Below are 16,500 nucleotides of genomic sequence, written 5' to 3' on the forward strand. Positions count from 1 at the left end.
AGTAGGGAACCCCGAAATGGATACTTTGAATAGTCAAGACAGATCATAGGCGAATCAAATGTATGATGCTAGCTGCAAGCATTGAGCTGGAGTTTCATAGGGAGTGTAACGGAATTTATAAGGTAGGTTGTTATAATAGGTAAGGGCAAGGAACAATATAATTCAGAATAGACGTATATTTACCAAAAGAAAGTGGATTTTCCCAAAAACTGTCTTAAAAACATTTGTTTTTTAGCGCAAAGGTATGGAAATGTAACCGTTTATTTTGGTTATGCCACGGATGAATATCCACTCATATAATGACAATGGTGAGACTTGGTAAATCTATTTGTATTTTCATAGTGACCTTTTATATCTCTGTTTAACAGTTTTAAAGACATAAAAAAGTACAAAAATAAACATAGTGAATCGAATCGAATAAAAGTTGCAATAATAATTCCCACTTATGTGCAAATATCCGCCCTCATCTGTGCACTTACGATATCTTCCTCGGGTATTGTCGTGCAGGAGGTGCGCACATGGCGCACCCGATGTATGACATCCAAACTAAGTCGGTGCTCGTCACGTATTGCTTCTGCCGCCACGCGCGATGTCAAATGGCCGCCATCGGAGAAAGACCGGATGCGAACCGCCCCGTGTTCGTCTGTGGTTAGGCACACCGATTTGAAGCGATCGATCACCGTTTCTTGCATTTGACTGACACCCAGCGAATTGCCCATGGCAATTGTGTATACAAAAACACCAATAAAATAAATATGTATGTATGTATGTATTCACACACAATAGACGTGAACCGTGTATGTGTGTATGTCGTCGCTTTCACACATATATGTATATGTCAGTATGTTAATAAGGAAGCTATTGATAGTCAACACTAGGAAGGCGTCGGTGCGACAATTGCGACCGAGAGTCAACGCTCGCGAAACCGTAAACTGTGTTGCGTATGTAGGTTGCACCTGCTGCTAGTACCGCACGCCTCAAGGATCCGGGTCAGACTGAAATATGCAGATTTCCCACAGCAGCATCCGCTGCCAGTCGACTACATATTTCACAATTTATAATGACTAGAGCAATATTAGCAGTCAAAGCGTCAACTTTTAACTTAATTACAACCCAGCACAACGCTTCGCCTTCTCTATTGCCCTAGTATGAGTGTACATATGTGTATAAACAAGAACAATGATCCAATGTAAGGATACGGTTTTGCAGTACACATGCACACATACATACGCGTACGTGGATTCACTGGGGTGGAGTTCGGTTGCGCTGACCAGTTGGATGTACCGACTTAACAGGTGGTTTTTATTCCAACAACAAAGCAACAGGCAAATAAAAATAAATACAATGAGCAAATATGAGTTGTGAGAGTGACAGGATATTTTTAGGGCTTTCGATGTTTTTTTCCTAACGGTATTAATGGACAGAATTTGTGGTATTTAAAATTAATCAAGCGTGAACCCGTGGAGGGTACAGTGGCAGAGAATACGTTGTGCCAGTAGATCATTAAATGTGTAGAGAAGTCTCATCAGGACAAATTTTAAATATGTTTCGTTATTAGTTTCGCAAAAAATGGTGCGTTATATAAGAACTCTTTCAAAACGGAAAAAATCCTTCTCAATTCGCACAAATAGATACATGTTATCCAAAAGTGATATTAAAAGCTTTTAATTTAGTATATTATGGTCCAGAGACATAAATAAAAATTAAATTCCGGAAGGATCCTCCAGGTAAACCACTTCCAATGTTGACGGAACAATTGAGAGAAAGTGCAAGGATGACACGTTTGAACCCTCGGCACCATTATGGTCGAAATAAATGAAAAATGTCGATTAAACGTATCCTGTGGACTTGTTAGAAGACAAGTTCAATTCTGCTCGCCCCTATGGAAGCATCAGTCGAAAAAATAACTTCTATCTAAAAAACAAAAAAAACGCGGATTAATTGTTTTACTAGGGCACATGTAGGGAGGGATGAACAATTGTGGAAGAAAGTATTATGGATCAATGAAATAAAAGTAAATCGCATTGGACCGAATGGTAAAATATTTGTGCATATCCTGAAAGTCAATGCTTACATAAACCCCAGATGCCTCAGGAAACATTGTGGTATTGCCATAGTGTGGAGTGCATTGTCGGGCTATGGAATGAACCCGTTGGATCATTATTCATACTTAAACACACAATAGAGCCATTCTTATATGAATCAATGCCTGATATTAGATATTTATGCATGATTGAAATCCGAAACATGCAGCTATGGCAGTAAAAGATTGATTATCTCCCGAAAATATTGATGTATTGATCTGGCCAATGCAAAATCACCATTTTAAACTGATAGAAACCCTCTGGAATTATTTAAAAGAGAAGATCGGACAAAAAAATTAAAAAAATCGGATGATTTTGAGCTGGAATTAAGGAAGCATCCCTTCTTGGAAGTAGATACCAGAAACTGGTGGAGAGCTTACCTCACTGAAGTCAATGTGATTTTACAATTCGTGCTATACAACGAAATATCAACTTTCTAAGAGGAATATATTATTATTTTTTCCATATAACTTCACACCGTAAACAAGTTGCTAAACACTTTTATATGCACATCGTTTAAAAATATGTGTCGGAAAATATATTTGTAAGTGTGCTATTTCTGTGTGTATAGCTGTTGTTGTTGCAAAGGTAATCTCACATGATGCTAGATCATGGATTGTAGTTTGGTGCCACATTCTGAATTACAAATTATGTTTATTATTATATAAATTAAGGCTTCATACACAGCCAGTTTCATGTTAAAGTAGCGAGCTTCAGCTGTCAGCTTCTGGTCAGATAGATGTTGTATCATCTAATTAAAACGTAAAACGTAAGATCTCTCTTGCCACGGAATGATAATTAAAGATGGACAACTGTTCCATTGAAACTTATGAAAAGTATCTTCAAATTAGCACAGTCTAAAAAGACAGACATAGATATTACAGCCGATATCTTAAAGGCCAATCCGCATATATCAGCGGCTGCATCGTAGTGCAGGACCTGCGAGAATGCGGCGACTGAAGTGGGTTAACCCTACCAACAAGTATAATAGCCACGTAACGAACAGGCTGTATTTCGCCCTAAAGCTGGGTAGATCAAGCACATACGCTTCGTAGCATAGTGCAACAATCACACGAGTGACGCTTTCCACTATACATTCTGTCCGTCGAATTCAAAAAATCTTTAGATGCGAGAGCGTATAAAGGGAATCCCCATAGGATAACTGCATAATACAAGCCTTATCTATATCTATATATATAAAAATTTCATGTCACGTTGTTTGCCCGGGATTGGCGCCTGAACTGATTTTAATGAAATTTTGCACACGTCTGCAGTTTGGTCCATCTTAAAATATAGGATAGTTTATATTTCAAATTTTAATCGCAATGTTAAAATGGGCAAAATCGGGCCACTGCCACGCCCACAAAATGGCGAAAGAAAACACATAAAGTGTCATAACTAAGCCATAAATAAAGTTATGAAAGTATAATTTGGTACAAAGGATCGTCCTAGTAAGGGCCATATTTGGATGTAATTTTTTTGGGGAAGTGGGCGTGGAAGCGCCCCAAATAGGTTTTTTGTATATATCTCGCAAACCAATAAAGCTATATTAACCAAACTTTCTGCAGTCAATTCTCTTACGTACCCCACCACTCACCATGAAAATAGTTGAAATCGGATAATAAACACGCCCACCATTCCACACAAAAGTTAGGTTGAAAATTACTAAAAGTACGATAACTCACAAACGAAAAACGTCAGAAACACTAAATTTTACAGAAGAAATAGCAGAAAGAAGCTGCACTCAGATTTTTTACAAAATGGAAAATGGGCGTGGCATCACTCACCATATCTCAGGAGCTACTCATGAACTATTTCAATTAAATTCGGTATATAATATTTTCTTGAAACCCTGATGACACGTATGGAAAATGGATGAAATCGGTTCACAACCACGACAACTTCCCATATAACTCAATTTTGAATTCCATCTTATTCCTTCACTTTATAATATATACATAAGGAACCAATGAAGATAGCGGAATAAAACTTTCCACAAATACTGTATACAGAACATAAGGGCATCCCTTGTGGAAAAATTGTCGAAATCGGACATAACTTTTCAATGCCCCGGATATCGAATATGGTGAACTCAGTGCCTTAATGGTAAATTTTCACGGAAAATAGCGGTAAAGCTCTCAGATATCTTAACTTAATTCAGAGGAATTGTCTTTCTTCTAATAGTGTATCTCTGTACCAAGAATGGTTAAAATCGGGTCATAACTTCGCCAGCTCTCATATATTTACCGAATTATAGTATTTTCAAAAATACGATGGGCTTAATAGCTTTTAAATCGGTTAATATGTGAAATATCTTTGCCAAATTAAATGAGCATATAATCTTGGATATAATGTATGTTGGTGCCTATATACTATATATGATGATTTTCGTTTTTCTATTGGACTTTATGCCGAATATACGAGTAAAATTTTGTGTTATCTTAATAGGTTAGGTTAGGTTATACTGGTAGGCCAATACGCCTCACATAGACCTATTTAGGTCCTTTGCGATACCAGATGGAGTGCCGTCATGTTGTCCACGAGGAGTAGTCATCCTTTAGGATGCCTGCGCTTGACGCGAATTTTAAAAGTTTTTGTGGCTTCACTTTTGATACCCCTTCCAGACTCTCATATTGTGAGGCCCCCAAGAAGCGAAGTCGTTGTCCTGACAATGCAGGGCAGGAGCACAGAAGATGCTTCATTGTTTCTATTGCACCTTGCTGTTGACATTTCCTGCAGTCTTCCCGATCCGTAAGTCCCATTGTTATCTTAATAAAAATATAGAAAAAAATTGCGAGAGTATAAAATGTTCGGTTGCACCCGAACTTAGCCTTTCCTTAATTGTTGTCTATATTTTTAAATAATTAGTTACTCCCTAAATAATTCCACTTTATCAAATAGTTAATAGAATTTAACATATGTATACCTTATACACACAAGCGTTCAGACGGCTGTAAGCGATGTGGGCAAGTACGCAAATCTCTATAGATACGGAATCCGTATTGGACTGGAATCCGTAAGGAGCCGCTGCCAATCAAAAATAGCGTGGAGAATGTTGGTACTACGAATATATACGTCAAAATGTAACAAAGAATAAAAAGATAGACGAATTAAGAATGATGCGATTAAATTAGTATCAATCCTCCATTAGTAAGTTACCGTTGGATGGCCAGTTGATTTTCGGCCGTCATCAGCATGTGGTTAACCTTTTAAATAAAGTTTATAAACATTCTCTCTGCAAATGGCAATAAGCGCGAGGGATCAAGAATTGCTGTCTTTACCAGAAGAGATTTTGAATAGAAATGGGATATTCAAAAACGTTACTTCCTTTGATTCCCCAGTATCATTACACTTTACATGTTTAGCACTGATATCATTAGGAAATAATTTACAATAAAGCATTTGAAAATATTTTCAAGATTCTTTTTTTAAATTTCAAGTTCAAAGAATTTTCTCAATCATTACAAATTCAAGTGGAAAAGATTTAAATTCATTGATTTAAAAATTTGTTATATAAGCCAAAAAACGTTTAAATAGTATTTATTATATTTGTAATTAAAAGTACGTAATTAAATCAAAATTAATGCGTCGAATCGCAAAAACTAATTTTTAATATAAGTTATCCCATGGAAATTCAAAAAACATTGTCGACGCGCTCTACAACCAAGGGCAATGGCGCGTCCAAAACGGCTTTTTATAAAACGAGAACCGGAAAATGCCAACGACCCAGCGGGACACTTCATCGTAATCCATACTTGAATTTTCTACGCGAATTTCGATTGCGCAATACTGGGCTTTCGGCTGTTGAAATCATACGTCGCGGTGCCAGGGAATGGAAGAGCATGCCCAAGGAGGAGAAATTACAGTACATAGAAGAGGTTAGTATGAATTGCGTCTGATCCACCATTACGTTCAGTCTAAGAATTTACCATAGGCTTTTTATGCACCAAAGAAAAGAAAACCACCAGCACCACCGCCAATACCGGCGCAGCCGACACAGATGCGTGCAACGCCATTCCAAGACAGTTGCGGCATAGTATGCCCGAATCCATGTGCAAGAAAACGTCGTCGAAGGAAGTCGAAGTGTGCCCGTAGGCGAAGACCCAAAAGGAGGCGTTGCGCCAAAAAACGACGCAAGCGCCGAGGTTGCAAGCGAAAGAGAAGAAGAAGCTGCAGAATTTAGTGGGCGCAAACTTAGGATCAACTAATGGAAATCACAATATCTAACGATCGCTTTAACGATCGACGAAGAGTTTACATGTTTTAACGAAATATCAAAATCAGCTATGCGTTTTATAGAGTAAGGAGTCTTGAATCGCTTTTGTTTGTAGCCTGGCATAAAATGTGTGTAAATAAATGAAAAAATTTGTATATTTTAAACAGTGTTTTTTTAATATTTAGAATTGGGTTTCTTTTCAGAAGAAACACAAAAGTTTGAATTGGACACAAAATACCAAATTTTTGAAGTTTAAGCATCTCTATGGTTTATGACCTGATAAGGTTACCAATTGCACAATTTGTAAAACAATTGTTTTGGTACGACCGGGAAGGCTAAAAATATTTCACTTCTTGGTTTGATCACCAATTTCTTACTATATATAGACAATAAATTTGTATGAATGAAAATAACAATATAATTGAAGAATTGATTTTAGCCAAAGTGTATTCAACAAAGTGAACTAACAGCCGGTTTCACGAAAAATTTCATTGAAAATTAAGTTCTATTTAATTTTATTTAACTTTGTACTTAAGTTTTATGGTTTTCACCATTTTTCAAAATTGACATACAAAAAATTAAAATGCATGAATGTTAGAAAGAATAGAGCATATTTATGTAAACAAACAAATTTATTTATTTGCCACAATGGAAAAAATATTGGAAATCAGTTGATAGAAAAACTTAACCATAGTTACATTGACAATATTTAAATAATATTTAAATGGCAAAGCGAGATCGTTTAAATAAAAATTAAGTCAAATGGTGCAACTGAAACCGGCTGTAAGTATATGACATTTAATTTTTCTTTACCCGAATTTGACATGTGTGTTGCCATTGATTTAACTCTTACATTTATTCAAAAATTGACATTGACATTTTAAAATTCAAAAGTAAACAAATTTCAAACAAAAAAAAATATTTTTAAATGAATAAAAGTAAATGCCGAATACTTTTTGGTTGTGCAAAACAACTCATGGAAGCAATTTAGAAATGTTTTGTGCTCCAACTGACAAATTGCAATAAATTTTATCAATACACATATATTATATTGTTCAAGATAAAAAAGACGGGTTAATGTAAACCAATACATGAATTGTTTTCTATTTTATTGTCAAACAAGGGTATGTCAAAAACTTCGTTCACTTTTTTGAATACACTTTGGTTTTAGCAATGTAAAGCTTTCTATAAATGAAATGTGTAAGAAAAATACTAAAGGAAAAGTAGAACTACTCATAGATGTCGCTAATTTTGAATTTATTGAAACGGCAAAATTGAAAATTTTGATCGAAATCAATCCGTTGGTGAGTGAGGTAAGAAATTTTAAATAAATTTTACAGAAATTAACCATTTGTTGGTATTAATATAAACAATAGCTGATGGCGGAGGGGTAGTTTAGAGACAGAGACACAAAGTGTACCAGCCGAATCAAATACTTCTTGGCAAAATATTAAAAAAAAATTTAAACACGATGGGCTTTCCAATCAGGGACAAAACTGGATGGAAGAATATATGAAAAAAATAATGGATAATCGTTACAACAACAACAACATACAATTGTACTAAAATTAAGTTCATAATATTTTTTTTATGTTTCAAGAATATAATACTACTGTAACACATTTAACACTCGCAGGACTTTTTGCTTAAAAAACTCCATTCAAGAACTTTTAAAATAGTATTAGTATCCTTTGACTTTATCCGTAAGTATATATTTTACTGCGAAGCCTTGAAATTATATATTAATAAATCATTCGTAGAGAATAAATTAAAATTCCAGTTCGGTTAAAATTGAAAGCAAATAATAATATATGTTAATAACCAATAAATAAAGTAAATGGATCCTAAAAGCATAAATTCGTTAGCGTTTACTTTTTCTAAGTGTCTGTTCAAATCGAAAAACAAGAATGGAGAGAAATCTGCGGGAAAAAGTAAATGCCATCGACCAGGGCCATTAATGCGAAATCCCTATTTAAATTTTCTACGCGAGTTTCGAAAGCACAATTGTGGCCTTACAGCCGTTGATATCATCAAAAGAGGTGCTCAGGCTTGGAAAGCAATGCCAAAGGAAAAACGGCTGCGATATATTGAAGAGGTTTGCTATGTTTGTTTGTAATTTGCAAGAAAAAAAATATTTTATATATGTGTATTATTTTAAAGGCATTTTATGCGCCTAAGCGGAGGGCTTGTGCCGCACAACAATCATGGAGTTTGAGCTCATGTGCACCCAAAAAGCAGCACAGAAGATCGGTTTCATCTTGCTCTTCAAGAAGTAGAGTTTCTAAAAAGAAATCAATAACTTCTTCCAAAAGAATAAAGACAGGAAAGGGGTGTACTCGTAAAGTAAAAAGTAGGAAGCGTTCTAAAAAAGCTAAGAAATTAAGATGTGGACAACGTAAAAGATTTAGGAGAAACAAATTAAAATTTTCAAAATCTAAATGTAAGCGTGCAAAGATATCAAAGCGCAAGAAAAAACCAAACAAATGTATCTAAAAAACTAACAAATGTGCATTAAAATATAAATAAATATAAAATCGAAATATTTCAATATGGAGTTTGAGCTCATGTGCACCCAAAAAGCAGCACAGAAGATTGATTTCATCTTGCTCTTCAAGAAGTAGAGTTTCTAAAAAGAAATCAATAACTTCTTCCAAAAGAAGAAAGACAGGAAAGGGGTGTATTCGTAAAGTAGAATTATATGGGATCAGTCAAGGTTAAAGCAAAAAGAGTATGTATAGGTAGTATATATATCGGGATCTGGATTTCAAAATATTTAAATATTTTGTGATCTGAATCGTGATCCATCAATGTTGCATGCTAAACGTTCAATAAATATCGCGATACTGGAAATATCACGATAAATACTGAACGTGTAACAGGCGCCTATTAGAAGTGAAAATATTAAAGTACATATTATACACATTAGCCGTTCGAATGCCGAACATGTTAGATTAATTAAAATGGGTTTCAAGTACCCAGCATTTAGAATTAACAAAATATATTTTATTATATTACTAAAACCAATACCGTGATGTCGTTTCAGACTACAATCTCTTTATATTTAGCACTACAAACATAGCCATTATACGTACATGTTTTCTATACAAAAATATGTAAATTGTGCAAATACTTTGAATTGGACCTAAAATACGAATACTAAATTGCATTTCACAAGAAAGGGGTAATGTTGAAAATATGGTTAAGTTTTGCAATACGAAATTTTACCTAAAGTCTTATTCATAAGCACTTATTCACTCATGTGTGCATATAGTATATATCTGTATGGCTTCCCACTTGTTTATATATAATTTTTTGTAAAACTTGTGTGTAAGTGCGCACAATTACTGTTTCAGATGTCGTGAATCAGTCGTTATAATAGCACCTACGCATCATAATCACCACCTTAGCACAGTAGCTTTTGCCTTTTGCCTTTTCAATTTTCATATCATATTTAAATCAAAATGACAAATCAAGACAAGTATTTTTTATATATGAATTACCTTTTCTAATTTCTGGAAATATTGACGCAGGAACTGAATGGGGTTTTCCGGGCGACTAACACAAAGTTGTACAATGCAATCCTTTAGTACACGTTGAATACCATGCGCCTGAATGTAATTTTCGCATTCACGTAAACTTTGTTGTTCCTCCAAAGTATTGGCCATGATTGCAGACAAGCACCTTTCCACAACTACTAAGTATATGTATATGGTAATATATTAGCAGGGTCCAACTTGAGGACTAGTTAGCGAATGCTGATGGGCGCTGGCACGTAACAACAACAAAATATTGGGCACGACGACCTTAACTTTGTAGTGCTATTGTTGGCGCTGTATTTCAATTGTAGCCGTATGAAACGTGAAAATTAAAATAATTTCAATATTTTGAAAAGTGTAAATGGCTGACGAGTAATATTCACGTTTTATTTTTTCGCAAACACTACACTACAAAGTGTAAAACGCAGCTTATCGTTTTGTACTTTCTCGTTTTTGTAGTGTTTTTCTTTGTTCTCTCTATTCACTCGCTTTCATTTGCACCCTATTACACACACTGATTTTCTGGGTGGTTTTCCTTTCTGCTTTGTCACAAATTTTTTATTTATGCACTAAATTTTTTATATATTTCTTAATTTATTCAAAAGTAACAATTATTCATAAAATATTAAACAAACAATTAATATATCAAATTCATTTGACGCAGATGTTTTCATTCAACTACACAAATATTATAAACAATTGGCCTAAAATAAAATTTTGATCGTTGTTCAGGGACGTCAAATACATCATTGCCATATCGAATTTTTTTGTGTAAAAATTAAATGTACTAAGTCTTTGTAAACATTGGTTGCAACTTTTTGAATTTTTTTTTTCAATTGGATTTTGGTAAAATTTATGTTTTCTTTAAAAAAATTTTAAGTTATAATATTTAAAATAAATTTGTTCCCCGGTCAAAATATTTAGTACTTCATCAATAGAAAAATAAACTTGAATTGTCAGAGAATTCATCCAAGACAACAACCTTCAGTGTTGCTTTACAAGGTTGTGCTGATATTTCCAGTAGTTACAAAGAAATGGCAACTCTTTTCATTTATTCATTGACAAGTATGACAACTCTCGTATCTCAGCACGTGAAATTTCAAAAATAACAAAAGAAAAATTTGTTGATCCACATTTATTTTGTATATATCATATTGTGTAGAGAAAATCAATAATGAAGACATTTTCATCAAAACAAGAAGAACGCAAAGAAAAGAAGAAAAAGAAGTTGCTCGCACTTGCGAAATTGGTACAACTAAATGACAATGATCGCCGGGAGACTGCGACGAACCAAGTTGTTTCTGAAACTTGCGAGACTACAACCAAAAATGACGACGATGGATTTGTGAAGGTACATGCAATAGCACCTCTTAAATAGTTTTTCATCTAACATCTAAACAATTAAATTTTCAGGTGACGCATAAAAAGAAATCTGCCAAATTGATGCCCCCCAAACCTCAAACAGGAAAAGTAATATCGGATGTAGCTGTAGAAGATGAACCACAAACTAAACGTCCTAAACTTACAAAAAGTGAAAGCACTGACGGTAGTGCTAGCGACAGTTCACAGGTGTCATCAACCACAGAAGAACAACAGCGACTAAAACTACAACTTACTGAAGAACAGTATAAAGAGTTACGTCGCCAACTACGACAACGTAAAAGGGAATTGGAAAATGTGCCCATATTACGTTTGCGAGAATTCGGTCAACGCGCTTCGTTAGAGATGCCGCAAGGTCAACGTACACCAATATTTCTAACGGATATCCAACATTTGTTAATGTCGGCCCTAATAGGGAAAAAGTCGCCGTGCAGTCCGGATAGATGGTGTTTTTTGGAAAAACCGTTACGGCTTTCGCATAGTGTTGTGCTAATATTGGAAGGCCTTTCACTATATCACTATCTGTCTAACGAAAGTAAATTCACAAAAACAAATGAAATATTTCAAACCCGTTTGGAGGTTGTATTACCGCCTCTGAAAGAAGGTTCCATTATTGAGGAAATGGCGCAGGTACCTCTAACAAATGTACAAGCACATAAGTTAATAGAACAGCATGGCTCACTGGAGTTGGCAGTCGAAATGACTAAAGATCCTACATTAATAGTTAAAACAATATTTCCAATCAGTGAAGATACGCCCGCTACTAAGAAAAGTAAATTGCCCGTAGGAGACAAATTTCCACGTACAAAACTGTTGCTCTCTGCTTTACAAATGGTGGATGAGGGTTATCCAATGCCATTACGTGGTGAACTTAGCAACCGTTTCAAAGAATATGTGTTTACTAAGGACAAATACAAGCCTGTGACGGATAACAGCCCAATGTTTGGCGTGGACTGTGAAATGTGTAGGACAGTAATTGGACAGAATGAGCTTACGCGTGTTTCGATTGTCAACGAAGATCTTGAAACCGTTTATGAAACACTGGTGATGCCAACGAATAAAATCGTTGACTACTTAACACCCTTTTCTGGAATAACAGCGACCATCATGAGAACTGTAACAAAAACAATAAAAGATGTGCAGCGTGAGGTAAAAGAACTGTTACCTCCGGATGCTATTTTAGTTGGTCAATCTTTGAACTTTGATTTGAACGCAATGAAAATGATGCATCCCTACGTGATAGACACGAGTATGTGCTTCAATTTGAGTGGCATTCGTAGGAGGAAAGCCAAATTACAAACGCTTGCTATGACATTTTTGAAGGAAGCTATTCAGGAAAATGCAGATGGTAAACATATGATCTAATATTTGTTTTAAAAATATTTTAACCTATCTTTTACTTATTCCAGGTCACGACTCCGTCGAAGACTCCTTGGCTAGTTTAAAGTTGGTGAAAATGAAATTGGCGAACAGTCTAGAGTATGGCGATGAAATACTTACGCAAAAGAAACGTTTACACGACATCATGCGTTTGGCCAGTGGTGATAATATTAAGAATAACCTTTTGGCACATGCATCCCAACGTGACAGAAGAACGGCAATTATCACCAACGGGACGCTTCAGCAACAGGTGAAGGAAATCATAACAAAAGCGGAAGATAATGAAATTCCGGACACACTAAAAACTGTTTCCTTTTACGAATTGGATACAAATAAGAGCGCAATCAACAAAGCTCGTGAGATAGCGCTGGAACACTCACTGACAATTACCAACTTACGATTAGGCACTGACGAATTTCAGCTGGATAATACGGAAAAAACTGTGATGAAACTTGACAAATGGATCGGCAAATTATGGCAAACCGTTGCTCATAACGGTATGTTCTTGGTTTTGATGGGTGGTTCAACAGAATGTGCCAGTGGTGTTGCAAAAATTGCTATTAAGAAGAGTGCGGCGACCGCAGCAGCTAGTATAGCGTCCACCACCCCAATCAGCGTGTAATGAATGCAAACATGTTTAGATGATGTATTATATCGACGATGGGTTAATGAATTTGTGGAAATTTAATATAAATTTACTAATGATGGGAGATAAATAAATACATGTTCTATATATACTTTTTCGAAAATTTGTTGTTTATTTCTGTGTATTTTTGATAGTGGCATTCGGTGGACTTACAGTTTGAAATTTAATATATATATATATTTATATATATATATATATTTATATGTATATATATATTTATATTAATATCACTGCAGAAATAACAAAATATTAAATAAAAAATATGTATATTGAAAATCTTTTTATTTAATTATTATATGGTCCAACGAAATACAGATAAATACACACATACATATATAGAGTTAAAACCAATTTTGTTCTATTTCAATTTCACCGTTATTTTAGCATTTAAAATCCAAGCATAATACCAGATAATACATACACAAACATATTTGTTCCTTTTCGAATGCCCAATAAAAATTTCACGGCTTTTCAATTTTCCTACCTCACTCAAAGATTTCGTGTGAAGCCAGAAAACCAAGCCTGTAAGTAGGAGAGAGTACGTTACGAGTATATTTTCTATATTGTGAGAAAGTGCTTTTGCTTTTCCTATTGATAACCAAGCAGGACTGCAGTTTTCTCTTTCACATAAGCTAAATAAGTGAGTAAGTATGTGTGTTCTGTAATTTTAAGAACGAAGCTTTTCCGGAGAACGTGTATGTATATATATTACATTTACGTTCTCTGCTTTTCCAGAGAGCAGAAAACAAATATTTCATGCATACTTTTAGGAGTCAGATATTTCAAGATGAGTTTCAATTTTATTAAATGGAATAGTTAACGGTATATAAATACTTGATTAGTTTAGAAATCTTACTGATCTTGAAGTCAACTGGTACAATAGTTCTTTAGTGAATACATCGCCCTTTAAATTTGAAAACGCATTTCTTTTACGAAAATGGGACCTGGCAAGAATTTTTCTAACGAAGAACAAAATTTGGTTAAAAAGTGTTGGCGGAAGGAAAATCTTACAAGTTTATTAAATAATTCGTTGGATGTTCAGTCAAAACGCAAAGAAATGGAAAAAATGGAAACCAAATTCTGAAACAATGGAACGAAATGTGACTAAATCAATGAATTAGGGTGTTTGCTAAAATCAATGAATTAGGGTGTTTGCAACGGTATAGGTCCGTTATATTGGCTTAAAAAACAGGGATATCAAAATGTACGTTGAAATAATGGAACCGACTATGCTCCCATACGCTGTATCGAAAATCCCACAGAAACGGGTCTATAAACAAAAAATAAAAAACTCTATGGCAAAAAATGAGTTTACTTCGCATCCTTTTAAGGTTATGGGCTACTCTGCTCAAACACCTGACCTTAATCAGAGTGAAAATCTTTGGGCATAGTTTAAGGAAGGAAAAGAGAATCCGGAATTACAAAGTTGTTATGGAGTGTTGTGCAGAAGGCGTGGACTCAATGCCTTGGAGATGTGGTGGGGTGTTGTCTAACATTAGTAATTCAACGAAGTATTAATTATTTAAACTTTCTTATACTCTCGCAACAAAGTTGCTAAAGAGAGTATTATAGTTTTGTTCACATAACGGTTGGTTGTAAGTCCTAAAACTAAACGAGTTAGATATAGGGTTATATATATGAAAATGGTTAGGGTGACGAGAAAAGTTCGAATCCGGATGTCTGTCTGTCCGCCCGTCCCTGCAAGCTGTAACTTGAGTAAACATTTAGATATCCTGATGAAACCTGGTAGATGTGTTTCCTGGCACCATAGGAAGGTGGACGAAATCGGACCACTGCCACGCCCACAAAATGCCGATAATAACATATAAAGAGCTATAACTAAGCCATAAATAAATTTATAAAAGTAAAATTTGGTATGAAGGATCGCACTATGAAGGGGCATATTGGTTTTTTGTACACATCTTGTAAACTATTAAAGCTACATCAAGGAAACTTTCTAGAGTCATTTCCTTTAGCTACTACCTTATACAGTCCACAAATGGAGGAAATCCACGCCCACCTCCCATACAAAGGTAATGTTGAAAACTACTGAAAATGCTTTAACTCAGCATTTCATTGCAAAGATGGTACAGAAGAGCTGCACTCAAAATGGTATACAAAATTTTAAATTGGCATGGTTCCGCCCACTTATGGGTCAAAACCATATCTCCGAAACTACTCAACCAATTTCAATGAAGTCGGTTTATAATATCTTCCCGGATTCCCATTGAAATGTTATGAAAATAGTCCAAATCGGTTCACAACGCCTACTTCCCATTTACCCGAACTTTGAAGTATACTTTATACCATATACATATATGCCGCATAAGTGAGTCAAATTGTTTGTTATATTAATAAAATTAAATAAATAAATTGCAAGAGTATAAAATGTTCGGTAACACCAGAACTTAGTCCTTCCTTACTTGTTTAGTTTATTATAATTAAAAAATTGTTTTTTGAAGTAAAATACTCAATATTGTTATTAAGGGGCACACCTAGTGTGAATTTTCAAAAAAATAGATTTTTTCTTTCATATTTCGGTAGATTACACCTTTAAAAATAACATATTAAAATTTCAATCGATATCTCAAATAGTTTTTGAGTTATAGCAATTTAAAGAGCAGCCGCTCGGTAACAGTGAAAACGATCTCTTTATCTTTAAACGCGTTTTTCTCGAAACAGCATTTTCCGAATTTGCTGCAGTAATTACTCAAAACACATGATCCGATTACTATCGAATTTTTTTTTACATGTTCTATATATAGTTCTCCGTACAATGACCTATCGATTTTTGATCTGATCAAAAAATCGAATTTTGGAAGGCCTAAAACGACCACAATTTTGGGTAAAATTCCACTAGTTTTTTTTAAACGTCGCCATATTGTCAATTTTTGATTTTTTTATCGTAAGTCATTATCTAGTTTAACATGAATTTTTATACTCTCGCAACATGTTGCACAGAGTATCATAGTTTTGTTCACATAACAGTTGTTTGTGTCACCAAGAAATATAAGAGTTAGATATGGGGTTATATATATATAAATGATCAGGATGACGAGTGGAGTTGAAATCCGGATGTCTGTCCGTCCGTCTGTCCGTGCAAGCGATAACTTGAGTAAACATTAAGATATCTTAATGAAACTTGGAACACATATTCCTTGGCACCCTGAGGAGGTTGCTAAAGGGTGATTTTTTAAGAGCTTGATAACTTTTTAAAAAAAAAAAACGCATAAAATTTGCAAAATCTCATCGGTTCTT

General features: G+C 34.7%; 3 protein-coding genes across 6 annotated transcripts in view; 2 read left to right on the top strand and 1 right to left on the bottom strand.

Annotated features, from left to right (window-relative positions):
- The window catches only part of LOC105211561 (cAMP-dependent protein kinase type I regulatory subunit), a 42,794-nt gene extending 32,255 nt beyond the window's left edge, over positions 1-10,539 (bottom strand). Inside the window, exons 1-2 of one of the 2 annotated variants that reach the window (XM_054229635.1) lie at positions 10,220-10,539; positions 9,801-10,118 (exon numbers count right to left, since the gene is read on the bottom strand). In XM_054229635.1, the coding sequence (XP_054085610.1) occupies positions 9,801-9,965 (165 nt within the window). In that variant the 5' untranslated portion in view covers positions 9,966-10,118; positions 10,220-10,539. Of the gene's footprint in view, positions 1-9,800 lie in introns of both variants that reach the window. The other variant, XM_011183065.3, reaches the window with a different exon arrangement.
- LOC105211560 (protamine) lies at positions 5,490-6,464 on the top strand. Of its 3 annotated transcripts, XM_011183063.3 has the most exons (3): positions 5,490-5,645; positions 5,704-5,962; positions 6,019-6,464. In XM_011183063.3, exons 2-3 carry the CDS (start codon positions 5,711-5,713, stop codon positions 6,265-6,267), a joined length of 501 nt encoding a protein of 166 aa, XP_011181365.1. In that variant the 5' UTR covers positions 5,490-5,645; positions 5,704-5,710; the 3' UTR covers positions 6,268-6,464. The 3 variants fall into 3 exon arrangements, with proteins under 3 accessions (XP_011181365.1, XP_011181366.1, XP_011181364.1); XM_011183064.3 differs by having other exon boundaries at positions 5,527-5,962; positions 6,037-6,464; XM_011183062.3 differs by having other exon boundaries at positions 5,529-5,962.
- A 340-nt stretch (positions 10,540-10,879) lies between the features above and the next one.
- On the top strand, positions 10,880-13,345 carry LOC105211563 (uncharacterized). Its single transcript, XM_011183069.3, has 3 exons — positions 10,880-11,187; positions 11,250-12,564; positions 12,626-13,345. The coding sequence occupies exons 1-3, from the start codon at positions 11,011-11,013 to the stop codon at positions 13,216-13,218; spliced, it is 2,085 nt and encodes a 694-aa protein (XP_011181371.2). The 5' UTR covers positions 10,880-11,010; the 3' UTR covers positions 13,219-13,345.
- Positions 13,346-16,500: the final 3,155 nt, after the last annotated feature.

Source organism: Zeugodacus cucurbitae, chromosome 4, assembly GCF_028554725.1.
Source record: "Zeugodacus cucurbitae isolate PBARC_wt_2022May chromosome 4, idZeuCucr1.2, whole genome shotgun sequence".
In the NCBI taxonomy this organism is placed as follows: Eukaryota; Metazoa; Arthropoda; class Insecta; order Diptera; family Tephritidae; genus Zeugodacus; species Zeugodacus cucurbitae.